Raw genomic sequence first — 27726 nt, 5'->3', positions numbered from 1 at the left:
TATAATTTTATACGTAAACTAAAACCGATTACATTTTAAACAAAGCTCACGTTCAACTCTCTAAAAATGTGCAATTGGCTTGGAAAGCAATAAAACCCTGGGAAAAAGCGAGACCAGATAAAGATATATGAAGGTAGCATACACACACACTCACATCAGTTACCATAAAATAGGAGGATAGACTGGGTAATGGAAACTGTTTGACCACCGCGGTGGACAACTCTAACTTGGCTATAAAACGGAATTGCAACGTCCTCGTTCGTTGCTCTAGTAAAGTAAACAAACTAAGCGACTGGATACATATTGGCAACAATTTCATCATTCGGCATAACACTGCGAACAGCCAAAAGTTTATGCTGGAGAGAAGTTCTAAATGAATTGTATAAATAAAGTATGAAATCAGGACATTTCAGGCATCAATTTGCTGAGGCTATTTATTTGGGAATGCGACATAAAACTGAGAGACGTACGAGTACGTTTTCGTTTGCGGCATTATAAGTATTTTTTGTCGGTCATTTGGACCATATTAGTCGCTCTTGTAAGATAAAACCATGGATCGTTTTACATTGTATCTATTTTTAGTGGATGTACAAATCGAAATCTGTAGTAAATTTCCCGAACACTAATTGGAGTCATGTTAAGTTTTCGATTTTTCAAAATTTCATGTAGAAAATTGTCATGAAACTCACTAACAAGTTCTTCAGATGTAGAATGCGTCGAAATAAATTTTTAATTTTACAGGAAGTCACTGCATTTTAATGCTGTATGGGAAAAGCAACTGTCTCGCACCAAAATTTAGGTTCAGTCGTTTCCGAGTAAATCGGGTGTGACAGACTGACAGACAGACAAACGGGTAACAAATCGATTTTAATAGCGTTTTGGTTTACACAGAACCTTCAAAATCATGAATTTTCAGAAAAAAATAGAAATCAAACATCGAAAACCGGAAGCCTGGCGGTTCAGTCATAAAACGTTTTGTGTCTGTATAGCTATTAAGTAACTCAAACTGAACGTGGTGCTACATATTATCTACATATGACGTCGTAAGGAGCAGTGAAAACAGATCATTTTGGCCTACTATAATCTTGTTAATAATAGTAGGATTTCCATTAAACTTTTCAGTATATACTTTACTTTATGTTATGGTCTATATTACATCAATACTTGGCACTTTACGGTGACCTTTAAAGCTTCTGTCCGGATGAGGCACTCGCAGCGGAAGATCGCGATTCAAATTTGCAGGTGGCAGAGGGATTTCGGATACCAGCCCTGCAGTGTACCGTTATGATGTTGAATGAAATGCTCTAGCATGCTTCAAAACCCAGATCCAATTGCATTGTCGTCATTGTCGTATGGCAGTATCCATAAAAATAAGCATATTCGGGATTTTTTCAAAGGGGCAGTGAAGTAAATCGAAATTCTGAGAAAGGTCCTTAATTTTACAAGTAATAAATTCTATAAATTCGAAGCAATATAAAAGAAAATGGAGGTTACAGAGCTTTTCAGAAGGCGAAGCTTTCTTTTTTCAAGTCTCGCGACTGGAAGGAAATTTTCTTTCATTATACATATGGACTGACACATATGCGTATAAATGCAATTTGATATTTTTCTTATCTGGCCTCTTACTCCTAAAATACAGTTGAGAGAATGTTATGGCTCAAAATGATCCTTGGGCTAACGAGAAATATTAATTGAATGCAAATAATTTTGTCGCAGCGTGGCTGCTATATAAGGAAATTGTATTTAAATAGTGCACACGTTTAAACGCAGTGTTATTGAATTATTGACGGAAAATGTTTACTTTTTTTCATTTATATTTGACAATTGGGGAGGTGTCAAATTATTAGGAAAAAGGACCAAGGAAAATTGTAAACAAGGGAGGCGAAAGTTGCCAAATCGGCAAATAAAAATCATTAGAGATGAGGTTATGCATAATAATTTGAGTGCAATTCCAATAAAGCAAAAATTAGAACAGTTTGCGACAACCTGGCACCTAACATATCCCGTAGAATCTACTCCTTATGTGAAATAAAACAAACCTATGTAAACATCGATTTCAATTTTGTCGCTTCTATCACACTTTTTTATAAAATCTAAATTAAATAAAATACAGTTGATTTTTTCCTGATCCTGATCAATTTGCATATACCTGCAGTACCTGATCAACTAAGATATTAATTCCTCTTTTGCTCTATAAACACAAAATTTTACATTGAGATCTTATAACAGATTAGTTAATTAGAGATCGTGGTGACACTAATGTTACCCGGTGTCTCACTTGCCACCTTTCAGAGGCTTCGATTGCACGTTGCCCGTATCGTGGTTCAATCTGTTCCCTTCTGGTTTCCTTAGGATCGCCAAGTTCTCTTGTACATCCAACTTCTCCCCGTTCTCGCATTCCTTGATGACTTCTACGTTGTCCCATGTCAAGCTGTGTCTCTTTTCAATTAGATACGGTGCTATAATTGATTTCTTATTCTTTCTTCTGGCCATTTTCGCTTCATTCTCGTGCCCTCCCCAGCGTATCGAAACCAGTCTTTTAGTTTGCCCTATATAGCACTTCACACAATCTGGACATGCCACTTTATATATCCCACCGGATTTATGTTTTAATTTTGGATCCTTGGGGGATCCCGGCCGGCTTTTGAACTGGTAAATCCTACTCGATGGCACCGTATCGATAGCATGGAAAAGGGCCATTTTATGTGAATGGGGGTGGCTCGAATTGTTTGGTATCGTTCGTTGCGTGTGGGTAAGCATCCTGTAGATATCAAAACAGATCCGCTTTTCCTTTCTAATGAGCCTTAAATCAAGAAACGGGACTTCTCCATTGTCCTCTACCTCGATTGTGAATCTAATGTTCCGATGTACCATATTAAGGACCTCTGGCATCTCCTCCACTTTGTCTTCATGGAGAATGGTGAAAATGTCATCTACATATCTTGATCAGATCTTTGGGAGCAAGTCTTTGGAATGTATATCATTCTCAATCGTGTCTTGTGAATATGTCACTCAGAATGGATGAAAGGAAGTTCTCTATTGCCACCCCTCTGATTCCTTTGTAGAACTTCCTTCTGAATGTCAGGTACCTCTTCGACATGCATACTCCCGTAAGCTTCATGAGCATCCCTGTTTTTCTTCTCCACGCCAAGGATGTGGGACTTTTACTCAGTAGCCGCTCCTCTAGATACAGAAGCGTCTCCTTCACCGGGATGCTTCAAAACAAGGCCTCCACGTCGAATGATATTTGTCATTCATCCAGTGTCGCAAATTCCACATCTTTGCTGTTTCCTGATGAAGTTCTCTCTATTCCCGATGGCTTTTCCAGCGTGTAGTCGTTCTAGTTCCTTAAACCTATTAAACAGCCACTTGGCGATATTTTAATGTGGGCGTGGTGGTGACTACTTTAGTTTTTTTCCAGCGCAATTCATATGCGCCCATCGACAAGCCGCAACGTCGTCTACATAATCGACCAACAAGGCTCTTCTGGCCTGTCGAACCTTAGCAGACTAGGATGGATCCGTGTGCTACTCCCAGGGAGTAGACACCGTTATTAGATAATCAATTATATACACAACAGATAGCTCGACATATCTATCAACCTTACGGAATTGAAGGCACTTCTGACATGAAGCGTAACAAGCATCACTATCCGTCGTGATCCGCGACTGTGTGCCTCGCATCCAGGAGCTCCAGTGGGTCATTTACTGTGGACCCCCCTGCTTCCGAACCCGAGCTGCCTTGGGGCACGGATCGCTGCAACCAGTCTACTCCTGATGAGCTTTTTGAGCACCTTTCAGCCGCGTCAAGGAAACACTAAATCCCAGAGTCCGCTTTTCCTTTGCTGATTAGCGCGAGTCTCGCCACCTGCCGGCGATAAGGAAAATGCCATCCTTCAGGCAAGCGTTGAACATTCCGAGCAGCAAGTCTGGCTGTTAGCGGGAGACCAGCTTATAAAATTCTGCTGGGATACTATCAAGACGTGTGCCTTCTTTTTTTCCATGGTGAGAACTGCTTCTTCGAACTTTTTCATTGTAAAACGGGTGCTGTTCTCGACGTTTTCCGCGCTAGTGACAACAAACCGTACAGGATGTCTGGGGAATAATGCCCGTACAATTCGAACCATCCGGTCGGTACTAAGTATGCGGTGTTTCCACAGAGCCCGGATCTTCTGGTCAACATGTTTATAGACAAGTTCATGCGGTCCCCCATTTACCTTGTTGAATAGGTTTTCTAAGTCACGAGGTGACCTGTAATCGTTGCGCCAAATGCGGAGCTTATGATACTACTTCCGTAGTTCAACGGTGCGTCCAGCGTTCATTTCAGGTTGACGGCGGACCTGTACATAGAAAGCTTATCACGGCTGAAGGCCCTCCGGAGCATGGGAACTTTACAGACTGTCGTTGCCATGTCCACTACTGAATTTACGACAGATGTTCGCCCATACGGTGTTCCACGCCTAAGGGAAGGGATTATTGTACGTTACCAAGCGCCAGTCACTTCCAACGTGATGGTCACTTAACGAGAAGTCTTCTAGAACCCGCCACCTACCACCAATGGCGCCAGAAACAATTACTCCCATGGCGAAGGACTGTATTATTGTAGTGCCGAATGAAGAGTATGCTGCAACCGGGAGAGGGGTCCGGCCTGAAGCGCATTGTCATAGATCTGCCTTTTCCAAATAAGGCGACGGTGAAGAACAAATTATTGTACGGGTTGGCATTGCAGTTCCACGCCGTAAAGGGAAATAGTAAGGGTGACTGGCCTCTGCAAGATTTGTTTGTGAATCTGTCTGAGTCTTGCCCACTGTCACATGTGGTGAAACATGGAATAAGTCCAATAACCGTTAAAAGGCTAATGAGAAGCTAATTCCCCTGAAATCACTTTATACCCAAATTGGGGTACATTAAGCTCATTGCGTTACTTTGTTGGACTTTCTTCCCTAAGTTTAAACCACATAGTATTCTTGACTAGGAAGTCCATGAAGTACAGTCTTGTGTTTTTAGTACGACAAATATCTGGGGGTAGAGTCTGTACCTACTTGTCGAAGTATTAATCAATTTGTTCATGTATGTACTCTATCTTAATGTTTCCATGCGAATTCAGTAGCAATATTTTTACTTTCACATCAGAAGTTCTAAGAAGGTCCCAGGATCAATACATCCATTGTATTACAGTCACTATTAGCATTGGGCCAAACTATGTATGTATCGAACTAAGGACGTAAACAGACTAGCTGGAGCCTTCAAACTAAGGACCGAACAAATGCAACTTGAGTAATGGTACAGTGGCCATTGCAAGGCTGTTCGGCTAGAAGATGTGTTTGGCTTATGTAGACCACCATCATTCGGTTGGAGCGTCACCGCGACTTTTAACTTCAGCATATGGGTGACAAATAGAGATTAGAGGCTTAATGGGTTTAAATCCTGGAGACCCTTAAACAGAAGTTTTCTCTGCAGAATGCGTTCAAAATGCAATGTAGGCAAGCTAAGCTATCAGCGCAATTTATTCGCGCTACTCAATTCCCAGTAGTGAAGGAAAGAAAGTAGCATGATTAGTAGCTTGATTGGATTGCTATCGGAACTGTCCGCCTTCCCGGTTCCCGGGGATAAATTTCACAGAAGTTACTGCAAAAGAAACGTCTCACCATAGGGTCAAAGCTCTTACTGTGCAAGACAATGATCTTGCCAGTCATCATGTATTCCTCGCAAACTTGGGTTCTTAGCAAGAAAAATTGCGAACTCTTGACCGCGTTCGAGAGAAGAATCCTCCGAAGAATTTTTGGCCCCCTACATGAGGATGGACGATTCCGTAGCCTGCATCTATGAGCGATACCATGACCGTCCGGTTGTGGATAAAATCCGGCTCAATAGGTTACGGTGGGCGGGTCACTTAATCCGTATGGATGAGGACGATCCAGCCCGGGAAGTCTATAAGGGCATGTTCTGAAAAGAAGACGAGGCAGACCCTGCCTAAGAAGGAGCGATGGCGTAGGCCAGGAAGCTAGACAACTTTTGGGGATATCGAACTGGTGGACCTCGGCGCAAAACCGGGATGTCTGGAGTTCCTTATTAAGGCGGGCCTAGACCGAATACCGGTTGTTGCACCGTTGATGATGACACTGCAAAAGAAACATGCACATTAACGTTTGGAAGGACGGCATGCACTCAGCACCATGCGCAGTCAGAAAACAAATTATTTTATCGGTCGACCGGAGGAATTTCTGTTTTATTTTTGATTCGATAACTTACTTAGCAATCATCATGGATTTGACGTTCGCTATTAGTGGAAGGACCTCCTGTCCACCTCCACCAAAACCCTTCTGATCCGAGGAACAGAAGGGCTTCAGAGTTGGATACAGTAGTAATCCGTAGTCACAGAACAAGCAACATGAACAAACTTTCCTATATCGATTACTGCAGGGTTTTTGATTGCAAATAGCTGGCGACGTATGTACGTTTGAACCGCATATGTAGATCGAACGGTAAGAAGAATCCATCCGTATACAGAAAGACATTTTCCAGGAGGATTAATTAATATGAACCGGAAGAGCTACCCGATAATTCTGCTTACGTCATATAACGGTAACGGCAAATTTTCAGTGATCGGATCCGGCATTTATGACACATAAAATAAAATTTGGAGATGGGCAAAACTAGCCAGGTGCTCTTATTGTAATTACTTTTCGTTACGTAATCTGAATCTGAATCATTTCGTTTTATCGCATTAAATGTTTATACGTCGCACATCATTCCAACCGGCTTTGGACGTGCAATTTCTGATTCAGATAAATTGCGCACTATCTAAAGTCCAACTGACCAGATGTCGTTAATAAAAAGCTAAGGAGTTTAGTAGCACAAAGATCTCTGAAAATAGGTTCATACCAAATTCAAAGAAGAATGAACTCAGGGAGTGGTAATGACTCATATTTCGACAGTCATCGTTACATGAACAAAAATGCATTTGGCAACGGTTCCACACGGTCCAGGTGTGAATTCAATTCCCGCGTACGCAGCACGTAATAGCGAAGAATTCTATTTTGCAAACTATTATGTTTTGTAAGCATTAAATGCAGTTCGGATGATAAAAACGTTAATACATCCGGTTGAAATTATGTATCTTTTTTACTATACATAGTAAAAACCTTATAACCTTATTACATGTGCATTAGATGTTTCACTACATATATCATATTTAAATCTATTTGACAATCAGTACCTCTGGATTCTTTGATTTATTTCTTTGGCTGAAGCTCAATCTTTCTATATTTTTGCATGTAAAATCTGAACAGCAATTTTTCATGTCTTCCCGCAAATGATTAGATGCTCAAAAGTTAGTTCGTTAATATCAAACAGACGCCCAATATGTAAAACATTTCCGAGACACCGCCTGAAAGTTTCATCGAATACTACGTATTCCTCGTATGCCTGTGAGAACTAATATTTTCGATTTCATTAAAGTCGCACAAGTTCAAGAATTTGAACCTGAAGTCAAAGAGGAAACGGCAAAAAAATCAATAAGATTTTAAATATTGTATCTTTATACGCCAGCGGCTGGAGACGACTAGTTTGATTGAAATGATTGTTCATGCTATCGCAGTAGCGTAGATATACCCGAAGCTGGCCACTTCGAGAACTGGAAGGTAAATTATCGTCTATACAATCAAGGCAGCTCTTAAGTGCGGTCAGACCTTTCAGAAAGCGCAGAAATATTTTTAGTATTAGGGAAAACTAGAAATACTCTTGAGTTTGGAATTATACTTTTAATCGATCATTCAGATGGAATTGGTATTGCGGTATAATTGTTCGCTGTAGATGTTATTCAAATTAAGCAGGCTGGTTTTGCTAGCTCGAATGTCTACAATTCACTTACTTTAACAGTAAGTCCTCCCTTTCTACGCCACCACTGGCAGCAACTAATCACATCTCATTATCCATCTTCATCGGCAGTGTGAAAATGAAAGGTACCTAACCCTCTGAGAAATATTGTAGGTTCATAGTCATACCATCATCTCGAAACTCATAATTCGCGCTCCACTGAAGGCCATACACGCGTGGCAGTAGTTGGCAGAGGCAAACCCCACTTTGGATCTAGTCAATGGCAACGATCGAGAAAAAAAAATACAATTGAAAAGATGTTCTCGAAAATCGCAGAGACTCTGCTGCAAATTGCGCTTTTTGGAAACATCAAAGTTTCTAGGAGGCTCGCCAATTAGTCAGCTAAGTGCTAGATGAGTTATTAATTGTTTGTTGGAGGAAATCGAGGAGAAGTTGCAGATGTGAAAATTGTATAGTTTCAGCCGGATCTGAAGATCATTCAACTGTCCATAATGATGGATACCCAAATAATTCATAAATTGATGAGATATATTCGATATGAATAACAGGTTTTTGGGAGTAAATGTGTAGCCTGGCAACATCCTCCGGTTTATGAAACGGCCATCACAGGCTATTGATGAAAATATAAAATTAATGTGCAATAGTTTGTCTCCACACTATGAACTGCATAGCATGCACTTTCATTTAACGGTCATGAACATCATTGCATCGCAATCAGGGTATCGCAAAAGGAGTGTACAGTTAAAATTAAGGATGGATGTCACTCACTAAGACACTTTGTGAAATGTGCAAACTTGAAATTAGGTCAATTTAATTGTAGTTTTTTGAGTACTTCTCTTCATTTTGAATTATAATAAAAAATGCGTTTCTTATCTATGGGGACCCCCGAGTACCAATCTTGGTTAAGGGGGTCATCCCGTGTGTCGGATCCGCGGAATCGATTTTTTTTTTGGCGTCAATTATATCTATATATAGTGTAGAATATAGATATAGTGTAGAATATAGATCGACGTATCAACGAACGTCTCAAATCTAAAATTTACCGCAATGTCGTCCGTCCAGTCGCTCTCTATGGTTCTGAGTGTTGGCCGACCAGAAAAGACAATGAACGACGTCTTGCGGTAATGGAAACGAAGATGCTACGTTGAACTAGTGGCGTCACACGTTTAGATCACATCCGAAATGAGGATATCCGCGATCGTTATGGGGTTGCACCGATCGTGGAAAAGTTGCGAGAGAGGCGTTTTCGATGGTATGGTCACGCAATTCGTGCAAACGAGAATTCACTTGCCAAGATTGGTCTGAACATCGAAGTCAATGGTAAACCACCAAAAGGCAGACCTAAACAACGGTGGCTTGATACGCTGGATGGGGATTTGAAAGCCTCGAGATTGCACCCAGATCAGGCATTCGATAGAGCCAAATGGCGAATCCGATCACGACGAGCCAACCCCGCTTGTGAACGGGACAAAGGCTGAAGAAAAGAGAAGATATGGGCAAAGTGATTTTTTGATATTCGAAGTCATTCGGAAATTATATAATAGTGTTAAACACGTAATAAGTCACATGCCAGATTTTTGTCGATCGCCATAATAAAGCTCGTATTTATCGGTCGGGATGATGTTCGAATGTCTTCACTAAAAAAGAGAAGAATTGAAGCCGAGGCTGTACATGTGCTTGTTCAAGAAACCTAAGGTTTATGGACTACGTATAGAAGATTAATGATCAGTTAAGATTTTATCGCTAAAAATCGCATTCTACTTTTTAAATGCGTTTTCTCGAAACTGCATATTGAAAAACGGCTGCCACCGTAGCCCAAAATCTATCCAAAGAAATTCTTTGAAATTTTCACGACTTATTCAGAACATATTTCTACGGTCCGCAAACTAGGATAATTGCGATTTATTCAGTAGTTTTTTTTATTCATTAAAGGAGCCTTAAAAAGACACTAAAATTCACAAGAAAAAAGTTTAACGAGGCGCCAAAAATTTAGCTTTTGATATTTTTTAATAATCCTAGTTTGCGGACTGTAGTTAAGTCTGTACGTTAAAATGCGGTTTGCTTTTTTTCTTTAAGATGATCGTAGTGCCTTCTAGTGTAGCAGCAGAAAACCCCCTTTTTTGGAGATGGGTGTATAAATTGCTCTGTGTTTCAACAACGAACCCTGCGATCGCACTAAAAAAAAATACTATGCACGCTCAAGATAGTACTAAATCTATGGTGAAAAAATCGTATTTGTGTCTTTATCAAGTTTTTCACAAAAAATTTCTAAAAAAGGGAAAAAACGGCCTCCACACGGGATGACCCCCTTAAGTCTGGCTGCTCATCCATGTCCACATTTTTTTGAAAGGTAACTCAATCAATGAACCACTTTAAAAGAACTTTGATGTTTCTGTTTCCTAAGCAGATATGGGAAATAATGCTGGTGAAGATAGTTGCATGATTGGTCATTGGATAGATTACTCTAAACAGTTCACACTCTAAACAGCTTGAAGTGATCCACATAGTTATTAGGCTACATTTCTGGAATATTCAAACAAATCCTGCTCCCCTTCGCCCCCTGAATTAACAGCGAAGGATTACTACGTATGTATGCATGCACGAAGATTTGAAAGTTTATTAAGAGTTATTCTTGATGTTATTGTTGGACGCGGAACGTCTTGTTTTGCTTTGCTTATACGATTGTAATTTGCCCTTAAATGCTTCCAGTCAATCTCGCCTACGCGTTTTTGGTCACGGATTGACGAAATGCGCTTCAGTTCTCTTTAGGATTTCCTGTGAAACTTGTACTCTTTTTCGCTGTTCTGTATCATGCGTTCTTACTCGACGTTCTGCGTTTAAACTTGTTTCAGGCCAGAATACCTCACGGAACACGTGGTTTGATAAAAGGGCAATCCGATATCACCAGTGCAACAGAGGTGTTGGAGAAAGATATCGTGGTCCATTGAATTCTCACACGTCAAACAGCCGAAATTAACTCTTGCTTCCGTCAGGATTTTCAAAGCATAATAAGGCAATGTCGTAAGAGGAGGAGGAGTCCTTTTCATAGACCCATCACTTAATGCCAAAAAGTCCAATTTGTAACGGTATAAATCTCGCTGAAGTTGTAGAAAGCAGGGATTGTCGGGACCATCGATACCACTGCCGAGGATCGTAGACACATTCTAATAATCAATTCGCATTTTGGTATGATAGGCAAAGGTCGTAATCGATAAGTAGACCTTTATTCGAGGCACGGATAAGCTATCATTAACAAGCAAGTTTCTAAATTTCTAGATTGCAACTTTACAAGTTTCAATTCCTTTTAAACGCTTTTTATTACAACCAGGGATACTTTGCATTCTCAATTCCTAATTTAAAGGGGAGTCAATATCTCTCTGGTATAAATAGGTTATAAATTAGTAGTGAATACTATAAGTAGGGCTCCACATACTTCCTGACAGGTCTAGGGAGTTACGCGGACTAGAAAATGTGACTTATCTCTGCTCGTTTTTCAAATGGGTTTGGGATTGTCTTTACGTGGTTTAGGTGCATAGGACAGGATACTTACCATACACGAAGGTTAGTGACATAACAGTATAGTGAGAAAACTTTCTGCAACAGGGTGAGCATATTAGAAATATACTACAGTCAGGGGAGGGGGGAAGGGGGGTGCGGTAAGCGAGGATTTCGCGGGCTATAAGCTTTCTCCGGGGCTTGGAGTAGAGGCTCGAATGGAGTTAGATACATATTTTGATAATGTAAAGCGGTCCTTATGCACCCTGGACCTAGATGTTCTGATCATAGTCATGTACATATATATATATATATACATATGAATACTTCGTGGACTGATTGGTCTCTTCGATCCAGAACCTGTGGGGATAAGGCATACGTTGTTAGGAAACTCTACAGGACCTGCAGTTTATGGTTCGCGAAGGAAAATAGAATTTACATAACAACCACGTTGTTTCGAGCTACAAATACTGCGAACTGATAGACGTGGTGATCAGAGTTTGCCTTGCCAGACGACAGTGAATCCTAAAAGAAACCTTTGTAGTAATGCTTGGATCACTGGTCAGACCACTCGTGCATGAAGCAACTTTATGTTTGCGGCAGTAGTTGCTATAATCCTCCAAGAGTTCGCTGACGATCAGCAGAAATTTAAGAAATTATAGTTCACTGTTAGCTTTTGCGCAATTTGATATGACGCTGGATAAGTGATATGCATAAGCAATGAATGGGAGTTTCTTGTCCAGTTACTGGGCTGATATTCGTTAGCACTGTGTAGATGTATGACATATCTCAGAGCTTTAACGAAGATTAGCTCCCCAGCGACAGACAATTTTATTCTTGTCAGAGAAGCAATCCTTGGAAACCTGCAAAGCCAAAAATGAGACGTTCCGCTGGGCAGCGGAAGAATGGACGAGCAAATTTACAGAGATGTAATGAAATTTGTTATCCGCAAAAAGGGAACCTAATACAGAACAAAATGCGACACAATAGCTAGATGATGCACATTTTCCAGTAAAGACACTAACTACTGCCTCACCATCGCTCACCTTATTATCGAGCTAAATGACTGGTTAGAGCGCGATAGATCAGATAGATTAAGGAAGAAAGAGCAAGTCTATAAAGAAGTTTAGAGAAATCTTAACTAAGTTATATAGCGAAATAAAATAATAGGTTTTCGGCGTGTTCCAAGGAGCTCTGATGGAACTAGGCAAATCCCATGCGCGCGTTCAATAATCTCTTGTTAGAAATAATATTCCCTTAGCCAGTCGATCGTGATTGCCAAAATATACTTAGAAAATAATAGTAGTACTGCAGGTACCAGAAAAGGTAGCAGAGAAGAGCTATCGGAAGTTTTCAGTGGGATATTGGGAAATAAAGGACCAGGACGGCAAACCACATGAAGTGTTTAAGGTTGCAGTAGAGACAAGGCTGCAGAATTGTGCGAAGCATGCATTATAGAGGACATCTTCCCAATATTATGCCAGTGGTAGAGGCTTGTGTTGACAGCCAAAGCTGGTAAACCTTCAGGCGAATCATCCTATTAGTGTCCTATACATCTTCTTAACACTATTCGGAAAGTGCTGAAGGGAGTTGTGGTTGCTTTGGATAGTCATTGATCTGCCATCTTTTCAGATTGACAGTTCAATTTCCCCAATTCAATCTCAACATTAACTATAAAATTGCTCACTGGTGTATCTGAAAATGAGTGGATCTGATCGATCGGCTAATTGGATCCAAGGGGGGGTGTCCCTAACGACGGTCGTTACTCTACAATATCCAGGGGTAGTATGGTACAGACAAGGATCGTGCCGCACATAGAAAGTGCACAGTACACTTTTAAGCTGCTCAGGCCTAGCGTGAGAAAGGAAGAGATAGTTGATTGAAATAGCTAAAGTTGAAGGGAAAATGGAGGGGTCTATCTGTCACCCCATGAGACGCTATTCTAACCAATTAAAGCGAATGTAATGAATTAACGAACATTCTTTTGGGAAAAGTGATATAATTTAAAGGCCTTTCCTTTATGTTTAACCACAATTGTAGAATAAGATTATTTGTTTTCTATAATTTGTTCCATTACTCTAAGTTTTTCAGAATCATAGCATGTGGAAAATGCTGAATGAATTTACTTTGGAAAGTTACCCCTCAGCCTTTAATATGAATATGCGGAGTTTTGGGAACCATTTGCAGTTAAATAAAGATATCTATGGGCGTTTTCTGGATAAGCTAACAGAAAATGTGTCGTATTCCGTTCGTTGCGCCCAACGCTTGTTTAAGTCAATGTGGTTTTTTTGTTCTACATACTTTCCACTATTTTTTGAAGGGCTTCGAAAGGGAAAAAATGAGTTCTACGCAAATAATTGGCTGGCTTCTACTTTGTGTTGCGTCCAGCCGAATTTAAATTCCGCAATATTCGTTGTTGTTTACTATTTTAAGGCTCATCCTGGTACAAGCTACAATGTGCTGGGATTAGGAGACTTGAATTTTTGTATAATGACTTGAAGTGCCAAAGATCCGACCTTCTGTCCTGAAATAATTTGTTGCTGGATAACCATTAAATTATCTTCTTATCTGTAAGCACATCACACAGGCTAGTTACTGTTGAGGAAGAATATCAACCCTCTTAACACTGATCAAAGAAGGTATGCTGTATAACATTTAAATATGAAAAATCAAGCCGTGGTCAGTGCCTACGATTAAGCAGAAATGCACTTCGTACCCTCCATGCAATACTTTAACTTATTTTGAGTGTTTGGGGTGTGGAGGGAAAGTGTCAACTTATTGAAATTAAGAACGAAAATTCAGACCAACGGGAGAAGTTGCTACAAGAAAGCTTGGGTATGACTTCAAATAATATGAAGTGCCCATTGATCTCAATGAACCGAACGTCCCGCTGGCATATAAGCTGGTTTTGGCACAGCTCTGCCTTTTTCGCTGAATTTAGTCAACCATGATGGTCATATTAATATACAAATTATTTTACAAAGCAGGTGCGCTTTTCTACATACCCCATGTAAAATACTAAATGCCCACCTGGCGCTAAATTGTTTTGTTTAAGATGGTTCTCAAAAATCGTTCATTATATGTAGCTAAAAACGAATATTAGCTCCTTCCCCAGATGAATAAATCGCACTCATTTTACAAAAGTGAACTCTTTACTGTCTGAAGAAACCTCAATCTCAGTTTTCATCATTTGCATGGAAATTTTCCAACAGACGTTTCCATTTACCAGCGTACTCCATTTCTAAGGAAAATTTTCATGGACCACAGACGCACATTCTAATAAGCCAAGCTGATGAGGCTGTTGCCAGATTGCTCCTGAAGCAATAGCATACGAACAATATAACGCTGGTTATCAGCCTGCTAACATCCAGGAGATTTGATTGTTACCCAATTTCTCTATTTGTAACCACAACCGTGTGGTTCACGAGAAAATAAAAGGTGGTGGAAGTCTTTCATTTACTTCAACGGGATTGTGAGGGAAGATTTAATTTTAACTCCAGAAAAGGATATGGTCTGCTGGGATAGTGAAATTCGTCCGGAGCTGGAATATTTGACAAACTGTGGTTCGTCTCTAATTCGCCGATATGTAATGGACTATTATTTCCTTTAAATCAAATTGGCATATGGAGGAAGCAGTTGTTAATTTTATTGTCTGTTCACTCGGGCCATAAATAAGTGCATTCTGGAATAAATTTCAATTTAGCGTCATATATATTATTTATTATTTACACCACAAATTGTCTGAACACTAGGCGAGACCTTAATAGAAGCCATGGGCAAGGTTTCTCGCGTAACGAACTGAAATGTATTTCCTTGGCTGTCTGTTTGTCTCTAGTAAGCCTAGTAATGGACTCATCTGCTTACATTTGCATGTTTTTATCCATAAGTAGTTGCATATCTACAGATTCAGTACAGACTTGGAGGTTTTCGAATGTTTAGCATGCTCCACGACTATGCAATGTATTCCAATTAATTCCCATCCGAACTGCAGGCGATATGCGATGCAAGATACACTAGTACAGATCTGAGTAGTTAACCAATCAAATTATCATAAATTTTGGTGGCATCTCCGTCGGTTTTTTAACATTGTTGGTTAGCTCCTCAACTTTGCAGTATATGTTCCCATACATAGTTGAAGGAAGAATGATTTCATGTCTGCTCGAGATAGTTCAGATATTCAGTCCTGAAGTTTAGGTAAGAGCTACAAATATCTAAGTCATTGAAATATTGACATAATTGTATTCACTGACTATTAAAGATGAAATGTTAATAAAATAGAAATCGGATCACTCTTAGGATCCTTTTATGCAACGGAAGTCCGAAATTAACTACCATCTCTTTGGTAAAAGTCAGGTTCAGTGTACAAAAATAAATAGCCAGTTGCGCGTAGCCTTACGATTCTTGTGCCCCGAGTTCGAATGCGGGTTGCATCATGGATTCGTTAATCTTTACAATTGTGTCGCTATTAGAGGTGCACCACTGACTTGATGGTAATGAAATTGAAGGACAGCCTTATTGAAAATTAAATGGAGAAATAAAAATAGAGACCAAGAGACAGTGTTGATCCTCTTCACTCTATAAAAAATTAACATGAAAAATAAAGAATCTGGTTAAATTGGAAGAGTAAAGAATAGACCACATTGTAATACCCTTTCTGGATTTCTGAACTGACAATTTTCTATAAAAATGGCTTCAGTGGTATCTAAAATTCTTGGTTTCTCGACTTTTTTTCGAGAAAATGGATTACTGGAGTTTTTCATCAAAAACTCCCGACAAATATACGCTTTATATTATCGAAGAGAGGTTAATCGAGGACCTTTTAGATTCGATACACACTATAGTTTTGAATCTACCACTTAAGTTACTTGGACATGCTTCATCTAGCTACTAAAAGACCATAGTTAAGGACATTGTGATCAGCGTTGATCGTAAACTCTTTGCATTGCAACAAGTGTTGGAGGTGCTCTATAGCGCCGAAAGTTATCAGGAGTTGGCAGTCATACGTGCTTTATCTTTTTTTCAGGTTAAAAAACATTCTTTGTCTTAAACTCTTGAAGATGCCTGAATAAGACTTCAACAGCCATGTTTGATATGTTCATTTTACAAGTGACGCATGCCTTGAGAGTAAAATGTGAAATGTATAATTCTTGGATTTTCCGGTTGTTGGTCATCCTTTGGTCCTTGAGAAATTCTTTAAATGGTGCTTATTGCACAGTTGTGTTTCAAATAAAAAGATGGATATACGATATCTGGAAATCGTGCAGGAGTTCCGAAGGGTTTCAGTTTGTTGTGCCGGATCCTGCTGACAGGCGGTTTATGTCCTACCTTGTCTATGAAGTAGCCAAAGAAAATTACCTATGTTTTGCCAAGGTTAACAGATAAGCTAGCCACATGAACACGGAATCAGGATATCGAAGGAAATCGAATCTTCCAACAACGAGAAAATCTTTTGGTCATGGAGTGTGAAGGAAATGTTTTGCACCTCGATTGCTCTATAGTGGCCGGGTTGGCAAACTGTAAACTCCTCGTCCCCCTGAGCTCTTGAACATAATATGCCGTTGGCTGGAGGGACGAAGTATGTCCTGGTTCGTAATATTCTGAATCTTGAGGCAACATTGGCCTGGATTGGTTTTGAAATATCTGAAACAGTAATTTCTTGAAATTGTTGCATTTCCAGTCAATTCCAAAATGTTGGGACAACTCTCACTTCTGATCTGCATCAGATTTGTTGCCATTTTCATCCGTTCTTGAAGATAGATTCCTTCTACTGTTTGGTTCTTTTTGAATAGATTCGCTAGAAATGTTTAAAATCATAGAAAAATAAAATGCTTTTTGGCAGCTCCTCTTACTAGGATAACTAGCAGCTCTTTTTCTCATCGGAAAGAAGAATAAATGCGATTGTTGGATGTAGCACAGGTACCCAAGCTAATTTCCTGCCAGCTATTAAGAAGCATGTCTATCTGATATTTGCAGTTGTCGTCCTTTCTTATTTTTGCTCATAGAACAGACTAGGGATCGGTTGTCGCGCTCAGAAGCAATGTGTCTTAGAGGGACTTCAGCAATTCACCTCATATTCTTCTTCCTTCCTTGTCATCCTTCTCCTCTTCACTTTCTCGTCAGTTCACTTTCCGATGCATAGGATGATGATCAACTTTCTTTTTGTCCTCAATAAACTTTTACAACAATTTAATTGTTCAAATAAATTCAAAATGCAAAAGCTTCATTCATTTGATTCATTAAGTTCGCAGATGCTTTCATTAGTCTTTTTTTTCAAAATAGATATAGAACCATTTCTACTCTGTTAGTAGCATAACCTTCCATGACATTTACGTTTGAAATTATATATCTAATTTTGAATAGCCCATCCAAATTGAACTAATCCCTTTCTCATTGAGATAGCAAACATTTCAACCTATTGAAAATTTGGTCACATTATTTCAAAGCAAACAGGGATATAATCATATCCGCAGCAAGATTAAATCTTCCTTACCCGACCTCAGAGTCATCACATTGTCCTCCATATGATTTGCAATGGATTCGGCGACTGTGCAGTGATTGGATTTGCATTAATTGAAATGAATTCTATGTTCACCATTAGCGTCATTATAATCAGCATGATGAGCACATCACCAGCGTTATCATCACCGTCATCGTCGTCATAGTCATCACCGTGCTCATCATCATTATCCGGAAAATGTGGGAACATAATGCTTGCATGAGTATGGAGAGAATTGGAGTAAATGCACATTTGCAATGAGAAAGGCTCCTCGTGCTGCAAACGGGATGAAAAACATGTATTTATGTAGGTTTGGATATAGAATCAAAGGATTAAGTAGGATGCACTGAATTCAGGAGTAATTTTATTTAATATTTTGCATCATATTGAAAGGGTCATTGCTTCGTTGCTGGTACAATGCAACAACTACCGGTAAGAGATTATCATTATTGACTTTAGCGCGGTCATTTTGTTTTTAATTATAATTAATCTGATTATCTGCGGATCGTTTATCCGCGGAAATATTTGGGGTTTCATGTAGTTTTAAAGCATACATTGCACGTTTGTGTGAATAAGGATAGGAGTTGCGCAGCGTAAATTGGTTGATTACCTTCGGTGGAATATAGCCGCAGAGATCGCTAGTTATTTGCTTATCAACAAACCGAATTATCTGTTGGTAGTAAACATTCAATTCATATCTACATGTTAATGATATCATTAGCGAGTGCTACTTAAGCCGTATTTGATTGGAATGTTCTCTCAATTATAGTGATGAAGCTTTCAATTTAATGAGTATAGTAAAACGAGAAGATTAAAAGAAACAGAATAGGATCCCCTTTTATATTTATATGTCTTTGATTCTCTTTTATGAGGCATAGGATGTGCAGTTAATAATATTATGTTATTATATGTTGAAAATTTACCGCGTTCATCTTATATCCGGAAAATTTTGCAGTAAGATGAACTTGAATAGGAGACATCATACTGGAAAGCTTGGAGGAAATCGAACGAGCACTAATGAAGTAGTATAGTAGGTCAAATTTGCCCTTTTTGCATCAAATTATTACTCCTCTCATCAAAATGAATAACGTATAATCACTATGAGCTATAAAGAACCATCATACAGACAAATATTCTTACATAAAAACCTAATAAAAAAAAAACATTTCATATCTGAAGCGTCGAGTTTCCGATTTTCGGCTTCTCTCTGTCTGCTAGTCACACACCCTTTATTTTGAATTGTTGCATTTATTGATATGATATTGGAATCATTGTTTTCCATAGCTTCAAGGACTGCGGATTCCAATAAATACACAAAGGTTTTCATTGTTTTCTTCACAATGTAGCTATATTCTGGTGTAGTATTCAAAAGTGCAGGCACCATTTTCAAAAACTAATCAACTGGCAAATCTGAAAAAATTAATTCCCATATAAAAATTAACTCTGAAATTACAGCACATTCCTACGTCTAGTCAAGTAAACACGATAAAAGTGTACTACTCAATTTTAGAAATTGATTGAGAACCCCCTTTTTCGTTATTTTTTTTTTTGAGAAGGGAAATGCAAGGCGCAAAAGTGTCTAACTCCTGCCTCAGGTAGACTACCGGTTAAAACACTCCCTGGTGCGTATAGGACTCTACCTTAGACCAGGCCCATTCAGTGTAGAAGCAAAAAATCGTGGTTCAGAAAGCTCTAGCTACTCTGGCCTCTCACATATCTATTTTCCCCTTTTTCACCTTAAGAATGCCTTGAGTGTAACGTGCCACTCAATTCCATGTTCCTTCGCTCTGCACCATTTTTTTTTTTTTTTTTTTTTGGAGTAGGGTAGGTGAATGCGTTTACGCACAGAGTGTTGGACTCCCGCAAAAGCTGGCGGACTACCAACTAAACACCTCCCTGTCATCAGAGAACTAGCCTGGAACCGTTTGACACATTACTTCGGGCTAGCCCTCCCGCTCTCCCGGCTTTGGGAGCCTTCAAGTCAGGGAATTCCTTTCACCAACGGGAGGGGAGGAGAGCAAGGGAGTTGTTAGTTCAGGGAACCCCTTACCGTCCGATCCCTCTGCCGGTCGAGTTCAATCTTCTTCGTAGTAAGAAGAGCCCGAACATAATGCGCAATACGATTCCAGCTGCCAGCGCTCTTCAGCATCTCTCTGACAATGTTGTCTGGAGAGAGCTCCCCTGTGTCTGCATAAAGCTGCTGGCGGAGGCCATCCCACCTCTCGCAAGAGAAAAAGGTGTGTTCAGCGTCATCCGGCACTCTATTGCAGAACACACAATCAGGAGATCGCGCCTTCCCAACCCTGTGCAGGTAAGACTGAAAACCTCCATGCCCACTTAGAAGTTGGGTAAGGAAGTAATCAATCTCACCGTGCTTTCTGTTCAACCATGGGTCTAATTTGTCGATGAGCCGCGCAGTCCACTTGCCCCTTGGCTCATTTTGCCTAGAAACTTGCCACTCGTTAAGGGTGCGTTGACGTTTTTCACGGGCAACCACTTCTCTTAAGTTTTCGCCCTTACGGCGGTAGATAGCTTTGCGCTCCTTGGCAAGGAGGGCAACGGGGATCACCATCACCATCACAGCCGGTTCGGAGACAGTGCGATAAGCAGACGCCACTCGCAAAGCTCCCCGCCTCTGCACTTGAGCTAGGCGTTTACGATGCACCTCCTTGTCAAGGGCATCAGCCCATACCTCCGCACCATAGAGAAGGACGGACTGCGTTGCTCCCATGAGCAGACGTCTCCTAGTTGATATAGGGCCGCCCACATTCGCCATTAGCCGACTCAAGGCCGCGACTCCTGCTGCAGCCCTGTCCGCGGCTGCTTTGATTTGCTCGAAGAAGCTCATCTTCGAGTGGAGCATTAAACCAAGGTATTTAACCGCTGGTTTTGACTCTATAGTCAACTCGCCGATCGATATGGGATGCAAGGTCGGGATTCTCCTTCTGGTCAGGATGACTACTTCGGTTTTCTCCAGCGCAAGGTTGAAACCGTGAGCACCATGGCCTCAATTATGGTGTCCGGAGACGGTTGATACCCTTCCATTGAAAGATGGTAGCGATCCAATCTCCTGCAGAATAAAAAAATATGGGAGGCATCATCCACCAGACGCTTGAAATAAATGCAGTCGGACGACCGTGATTTTCTGATTGTGTGCAGGTACGACTGAAAATTGTCGTGCCAGCTGAGCAGCTGGGTTAGGTAATAGTCAACCTCACAGTGCTATCGAACCACGATCACACGTCTTTGATGAGATGAGCGGTCCATCTACTCCTTAATTCTCTTTCCCAAGATTTCTGCCATGCGCAAAGAGTACCGACTCTCTCTAAATAAGCGACAGCTTCTTTATTTCCCCTGCCTTTTCTGAAGTATATAAACCTCCGCTCGGGGGAATGGGGGGTCATCGAAATAACCATTACTGCTGGCTCGGAGATGGTGCTACTTGCAAAGGTCCTCGCGGTTGTACTTAACCTAGGTGCTTGCGGTACTTTGGACATCAGTTAGTGAATTGGAGCAATCTTGCCACAATCTTATCTGCAGTGTTACGAATCTTCTCGATGAAGCTCATCTTTGTCTCTGCCATGATGTCGAAGTATTTCATCGCCGGCTTCAGTGACCTCAATAGGGAGGACTGTGGGTGACCTTGAGTCGTAAAAGACTGTCATATAAGACGGTCCAAAGGTCCGGCTAAGCCGCCTCCGACGTGACTTTCATTTTGCGCTGTCTATTTCTTAGAGCCGGGCACGGACCTTTGAACAGTAACTCAATATCTCCAATAAGTGGCCTGGAGTATGGAACGATTCTCCAATGCGTCTAGCATGTGGCACCACTTCGCAGAATTGAAGGCGTTTCTTAGATCTAGGATCACAAAGAGCACCACTCGCTGACAATGGAGACTGTGTTAGATGGGGTGGATAGGAAAAGCGATATGCAACGGCGCGCTTTCTACCTATTGATTTCGTGTCGGAGTTCCTTTTTCCTTCCCTTTTAATCTGCGGATCTACAGGTCATCTTGGCCTCCTGCACGCTGAGTATTCAGCTGAGACAGTTCCTTTGTAGATTTGCAATTTCAGCCGTCCACAAGTTAATTTCCCGGGATGGAATTTCCTTTTTGGGTGGTGATAAGGCTCATAGTTAAATGAACCAGCGATTCAGTCGCAGTTCTTCTGTTCGTGACTGGGTATTATCGCTCATTTACCCCTGTTCGAAGATATTCGACAAATTTCCCAACGTCAATTTTACCGATGTTCCACCTGGTAGGTATTTGCTTGACTGCAGAACATTGAGAGGAGCCGTTTCGAAAAAAAAGTAGTGATGGTGACTGGCCATGAAATTTTCCAGTACCTTCCATTGTTGGCCCCTGACACTTAAGGCATTATGACAAAGGTCACGTAAGGGATGGGGATGATCCAGATCCCTTATTTCAAGAGAATACATGGCTTCTAGGCTGGAAATCACTGCTTTCGTGCCTAGAATGCTTTGGACTGTCTCACAGAACATACCCTTTTTATCGGTCTTCGACCAAAGCTTAACAATTATATCGCCGGTTCGAGTCTGCCTGATAGATTTAACATCTACTCCAGCGTAATCTGATTCGGCATTGCTGCGGACTCCTTGAAGGACTTTCGCAAAAGACTGATGATAATAGCCTCTGATTGTGGTTTGCCCCTTCTCTTTTTTTGACGCTAATTTTGTCGTTGTGGTCGACATAGAATTTTTAAAAATGGAGTCACTTCCGCTGCTTGTCACGTTTGGTTGCCATTTCGTGGAATTCTTCTTGCTGCATCCATGTCGACTGATTGATGCTGTGTTCCTCTCGCCTCCTTTTATCGATTGTTTATTTCTCCTCTTGCGGGCTAAGGGCACTGTGTTTTGTTGAACTGTTGGGCTATTCTGGTGGAATGTTTTTCTTGAGTTCCTCTTTGGCTGTTTTCCATCTCCATTATACTATTTGTGGCATCCATGGAAATGTTTCGCTGGACGATAGTAGCAGCCTCCATCTTCCACAGGCCCACCATGCGCCTCTTGAGTAGCCTTTCTTCCTCTGCCCTTGTCTTTCAGATATCGTCTTTGTTGGTGGTAATGTTGATGTTGTCATTGTAGTTTGGTTTCCAAATACCAGTCATTATTTCCGCTAGAAAGTACAGTCGCTTTAAATGGTCCCCATGATTGTCTATCTGTGGGTTGACACAAATCTTTATGGGAGTTTGTATTCAGAGCGGGGATTAGGTTACACTGCCAACTCAATGGTGTCATAGCTATGAACGTACTTCCAGCCCTGCAAGGTTATTATCCAGAGAGAAGTAGGTGTAACATTATCTTGCAAGCTGCTTCCACCAGAATTCAATCAGCTGTAGTAAGGTAAGGTATCGGAAAGCAATAGTTGCCAGCTCGTGAGCAATTTGTTCTGAATCGTTTCCAAGTTATAAATCCATGCCATTCCGGTCGTCGTTGTTATCGCCGCTCACGTTAGTTCGGCACCAGGTTGACTGGTTGTTATCCGGGACTACCAGCTGGGAAATGTGAGTCTATTTGGACCCGAAAGAGAACCCTGCTTAAGTTTAACCGGCAAAGGCATATATACTACGTAAAGGTGGTCTTGACAGTCTTTAGCATACAAATGAGTTCCTAGCTATGTGAAATTAGAACTATTATTAACAGGTATACTACAACCATTTAAGGGTTACATTAGTTATTTTAGGGGGCAATATAATTTCCCTTAATACCCCTGTTTTTATTATTCCATGTTCATAAATATTCTATTCTAATTTCTATTGTATATGCACCTAAGCAGTACGGTATATATTCATTAAAGTTGAAGGTTTGCACAGATTCTTATTCGTGCCTTTAACGAGAATACCATTGGAGAATTTTACATTTATATTTTTTTTATTTAATTATTTTAGTCAAGTATGTCTATAAGCTATTCCGGCAACAAAAAATCTTCAGTTTCTTAATTTACACAGAGCAGCCTTTCAAAAATAAGGAGATATTATAAATGAAAATGCTAAAAAACTTTGTTGATTTATGCATAAAATTAGCTTCCTGAAATATGTTTTTCTTCAACTTGATGGATTCCTTCAAATATCGAATTTCCTAACCTCACTATATTGTTACTGCTGCAATATTATATTTGTGCTAAATGTGTATCTGCTCTTCAGTAGGCATAATGAATCATATTTCAAGATATGGAATGATTTCTATATTTGATGACTCGCAGTCGTCATCGGCATCATTAGAACTCTGCCATCAAGACCTTGGGGCCTTTCTGTTGCGACACAAAACCCAAACCAAAATAATGAACATCCCTTATTTGGGATACATCTTCCAACACACAATGTATTCAATTACGTTTCCTAATTGACTTGAACCAACTGATGCTCTGCATCTCCTTGGCTTCCGACTTAATTAATTCTGCCACAATTCGAGCTATAGCAACCATCCTTCATTGGTTGAGGACAGGCTACGGGAAGGAAAGCGTTTCTGGTTACCCATGATTCTCTTTAGGCTGAGAGGAGCTTTAAAGTTTAAGATGCATTTAATGTTATTGATGGTGTTATATATACATATGTAGATGCGTACATGTATAGATACTATTTCTGGTTTTATTATATATTCTGTATCTTTTCAGATATGGCTGGTCAGCTGTCGACAATACGCCTAAGCCGCTATGATGCCCAACCATGGGGTTTCCGTCTACAAGGTGGCTTGGATTTTGGCACACCACTTATTGTTCAAAAGGTAAGTGAATTATCTTTTCAGTTTTTGCACCAACATTGGTGGTATGTACATTTGCTTTAAAATTTTTTTGGAATAGATTGCAGAATCCAATCCTGAAAAACTGTTTTCAAAAATTATTTAACATTACATGAAATGATAATGATTCGTATAATGGGATGGATGGTATTTTCTCAATTCTGAGATTTTCATTTGGTCAGAAATAAATTACTATCTCCAACTTATTTATGTATACTATTTTGTTTTTGACCCGGAATGCCAAAACCTTCTTGGTATTATGTCAATTTTGAGCGCCGAAAACCAATGTTGTATAATCATTTCTTAATAATTGCTACAACTGTTATTGGTGCCGTGAATGATATCCTCCGGGAGATATTTTTACTACCTCAAAACTAGTGAGATTAATAAAACTTTCGTAGCAAAACTCAAATGCCTGCAGATAAATAACTCAACCGCCGTAGCTGTTCAAGTATTTTATTTCGTCTAAAGTTTGGACCATTACTGCTGTCTGGCTAGACATATAACTTATAAGCGACTCAATTGGTATTCGACTGGAAGTTTCATCTGACAGCGCGGAAGGCTGCGTAGCGCCCTTGTTTCTCATGCTGCTGTTTGCGAAGCTCGGTTTTGTAGAATCGCACTCTGTTTCAATAAGGATGTTAATTTCAGAATGCTGGAAGGCGCCTGGCATGATTTTTTTTACGAGCATATCTGTCATGGATGCGCATCTATAATCGATACATGCTGTTCTCCTACCGGTTAAAATCTCCTGTTTTCTCCATGCTTTCCCCGCAAGATCCTTATTGTGGTATTGTTGCACGTGGCTATTCACTTGCTATGCACAAGTGATACATTCACACTGGATCTGCAGAGGAACTTCCGTGTGTCTACCAACAATTTTTAACCTGATCTCATCTGTCTCCTACGCAGTTGGTGAACACATTCACTCAGGGTTTTTGTTTGTTTTGTTGCTTCACATTCGAGAGGCATGCCACATGGGCCTGAAAAATGTAAAAAAAAATTAGCTGACTCTCGTAATAAAAGTTGTCATCAGCTGTGTTTTGGCGGCCTATATTTGATAGCATCTTTCCTGACGTTGAGCTGATGTTCCTGTTCAACTAGCTTTAAATGTGGTAGTGGTAGTTCAGCTTTGAGTTAAACGTTATCAGTAGATATGTATATCAGCGACGGCTGTGAGCGAATGACATATCTGCCGATGCGAACTTGAACAGTTTTTGTTTCCGCCGCTTTGTCTCAGTTTGATATTTATCAACGGAAGATTTTCAAGCCAAGATATTATGGCGTAGAGAGGCTTCCTTGTATAAATTTCGACTTCGTTGGGATAAAAAGTTATGATGGCATCATTTGCAAACCAATGATAGTGGCTTGGCTGGGCACCTCGTTCAGAATCATAGAGCAGCTGCTGGATCCATCAGTCTGTCTTCCTGACATACGTTTTTTTTTCAGAAAAGGTTATACCTATTGAAACGAAATTTGCTGGATGGACTGGTTGATACTGCGCACCTTCATGCTGTCAAGAACACCGCTCTACGTTAAGTTCATTTTCAATTTTTCTCTCACCATATTCGGCCGGAAATTAAATGGAAGATCTCGATTAGTACTTTTCAAAGGCAAGTTCCGGCTGCCTTTGATATTAGTTGCAAAGGATCGGAATAGAGGAAGTGGTTAGAAAGTCGTCATACTTCAGAAACTACATGTCCGAAAAAAACTAAAAAAGTCCGAGCCGGGTTTTCCATTTCCGACTTGGTTCTGCGAGGTGATGATTCAAGCTTTCTTCCGCCTAGCTATAAAAAAGTTTCATATAAATTTTTAAACAATGGCAGTAAGAGGAACAAAACTGTTTGTAAAAAAATCAACCGTGCAAGAATCTAGAATGGGAATAGATGATGTGCAGGCTGAGAAAAAATCAATTGCGTCGGAAAAGCTGTGAGATGAAGTTGAAAGCAAGCTGATCTCGAAAAAGTTCACATATTGATATAGGAGCATTAGAAACATGATCAGTAATTATATTTCGATCAGGCAAGGAGTGCGAACTACGAATGTAGAAACAAAATTTAAACTTCAATTGTTGGAGAGAGTTTTCAATATTCGTTAGATATCGGGAAGACCCAATATTGATTATGCATTTCTACCCGCGAACATGAAGTTATAAAGTTCAGCCTACCAAGTTGGTCTGCAAGAGAGCACAGTCCGGCGGAGATAAAACAGTGGTAAATAATTTAAAATCGCGTGTATAAAGCAAACACTGGCAGGTGAGGATAGATTGAAGAATGGGGGAAATAGGAATAGTAGGAGGACAAGTATAGAATCTGGAGGGAGGAGACAAGAAGCAGGATGAAAAACCATGGAAAAAACTCTGCAAGAACGGTTTGACAGCTAAAAGGAGAGCCTTGAAATGATTGAGTTTCGAGAGAAGAATATTGTGGTCAATAGTGTCAACTTTGGAGAAATCAGTGTAAATAGTGTATACCTTCTGTCGTGAATTAAGGTATTTCGCAAGGAAGTCGGTAAAGTCCAGAAGATCTGAAGCAGTAGATCGTCATGGTTGTACGTTGGATTGATTCACCTGAAAATAAAATTGAGGAGGTGAGCATCTGTTTTAAGGTAAAAGCAGATAAAATGGACTGCAAGGAGTATTGTAAACAATTTTATCAAGGATTTGGTTATTGTGAGTATGATAGAAAATAAATTGAAAAAAGGAGCGGGAATTTTCGAGTCCTAGAGTAGCTAGATAATAGGGAGTTATATATTTAACATAGACGGATAGACTGGAGGGACTCGGCCATTCCCAGGGAGGAAAATTAAATTCGTTGCAAAGATGATAAGTAGTATGAGAGTGGGGTATATCATTTTATTCTACGAACATGATAAGTCATTGGAAACCCTTTGATAAGAAAAGGTGACAACGAACTTTAAGAATGACACAAAATATAACGAATGGGAAATAATTTGACGATGAAGTGCGAATACTGAGTGTAGGCATGCGCCCCTACTACTATGTGAAAACGTTGCCTCACGCAGCTGAGACAACTCCTTCAGTGAGTTTACCTGTCCTACCTGAGTCAGCAAGCTCCACATTGAGTATTCTACAGTCTCGCCAGGTTTATGTTATGCAGATGTAGTAGATATCCGAAAATC

At 40.2% G+C, this 27726-nt stretch overlaps 1 protein-coding gene across 6 annotated transcripts in view; it reads left to right on the top strand.

The window, feature by feature from the left end:
• LOC119651276 (PDZ and LIM domain protein Zasp) overlaps positions 1-27726 on the top strand; it is a 284905-nt gene that overhangs the window by 45384 nt on the left and 211795 nt on the right. For all 6 annotated transcript variants that reach the window (XM_038054783.1, XM_038054801.1, XM_038054792.1 and 3 more), the window contains exon 2: positions 24461-24570. In XM_038054783.1, coding sequence (XP_037910711.1) covers positions 24461-24570 — 110 coding nt within the window. The remainder of the gene's footprint in view (positions 1-24460; positions 24571-27726) is intronic.

The sequence above is a fragment of the Hermetia illucens genome, chromosome 1 (genome assembly GCF_905115235.1).
Source record: "Hermetia illucens chromosome 1, iHerIll2.2.curated.20191125, whole genome shotgun sequence".
Taxonomy (NCBI): Eukaryota; Metazoa; Arthropoda; class Insecta; order Diptera; family Stratiomyidae; genus Hermetia; species Hermetia illucens.
Note: the sequence above shows the minus strand (reverse complement) of the source record. Positions and strands in the feature narration are given on the sequence as shown.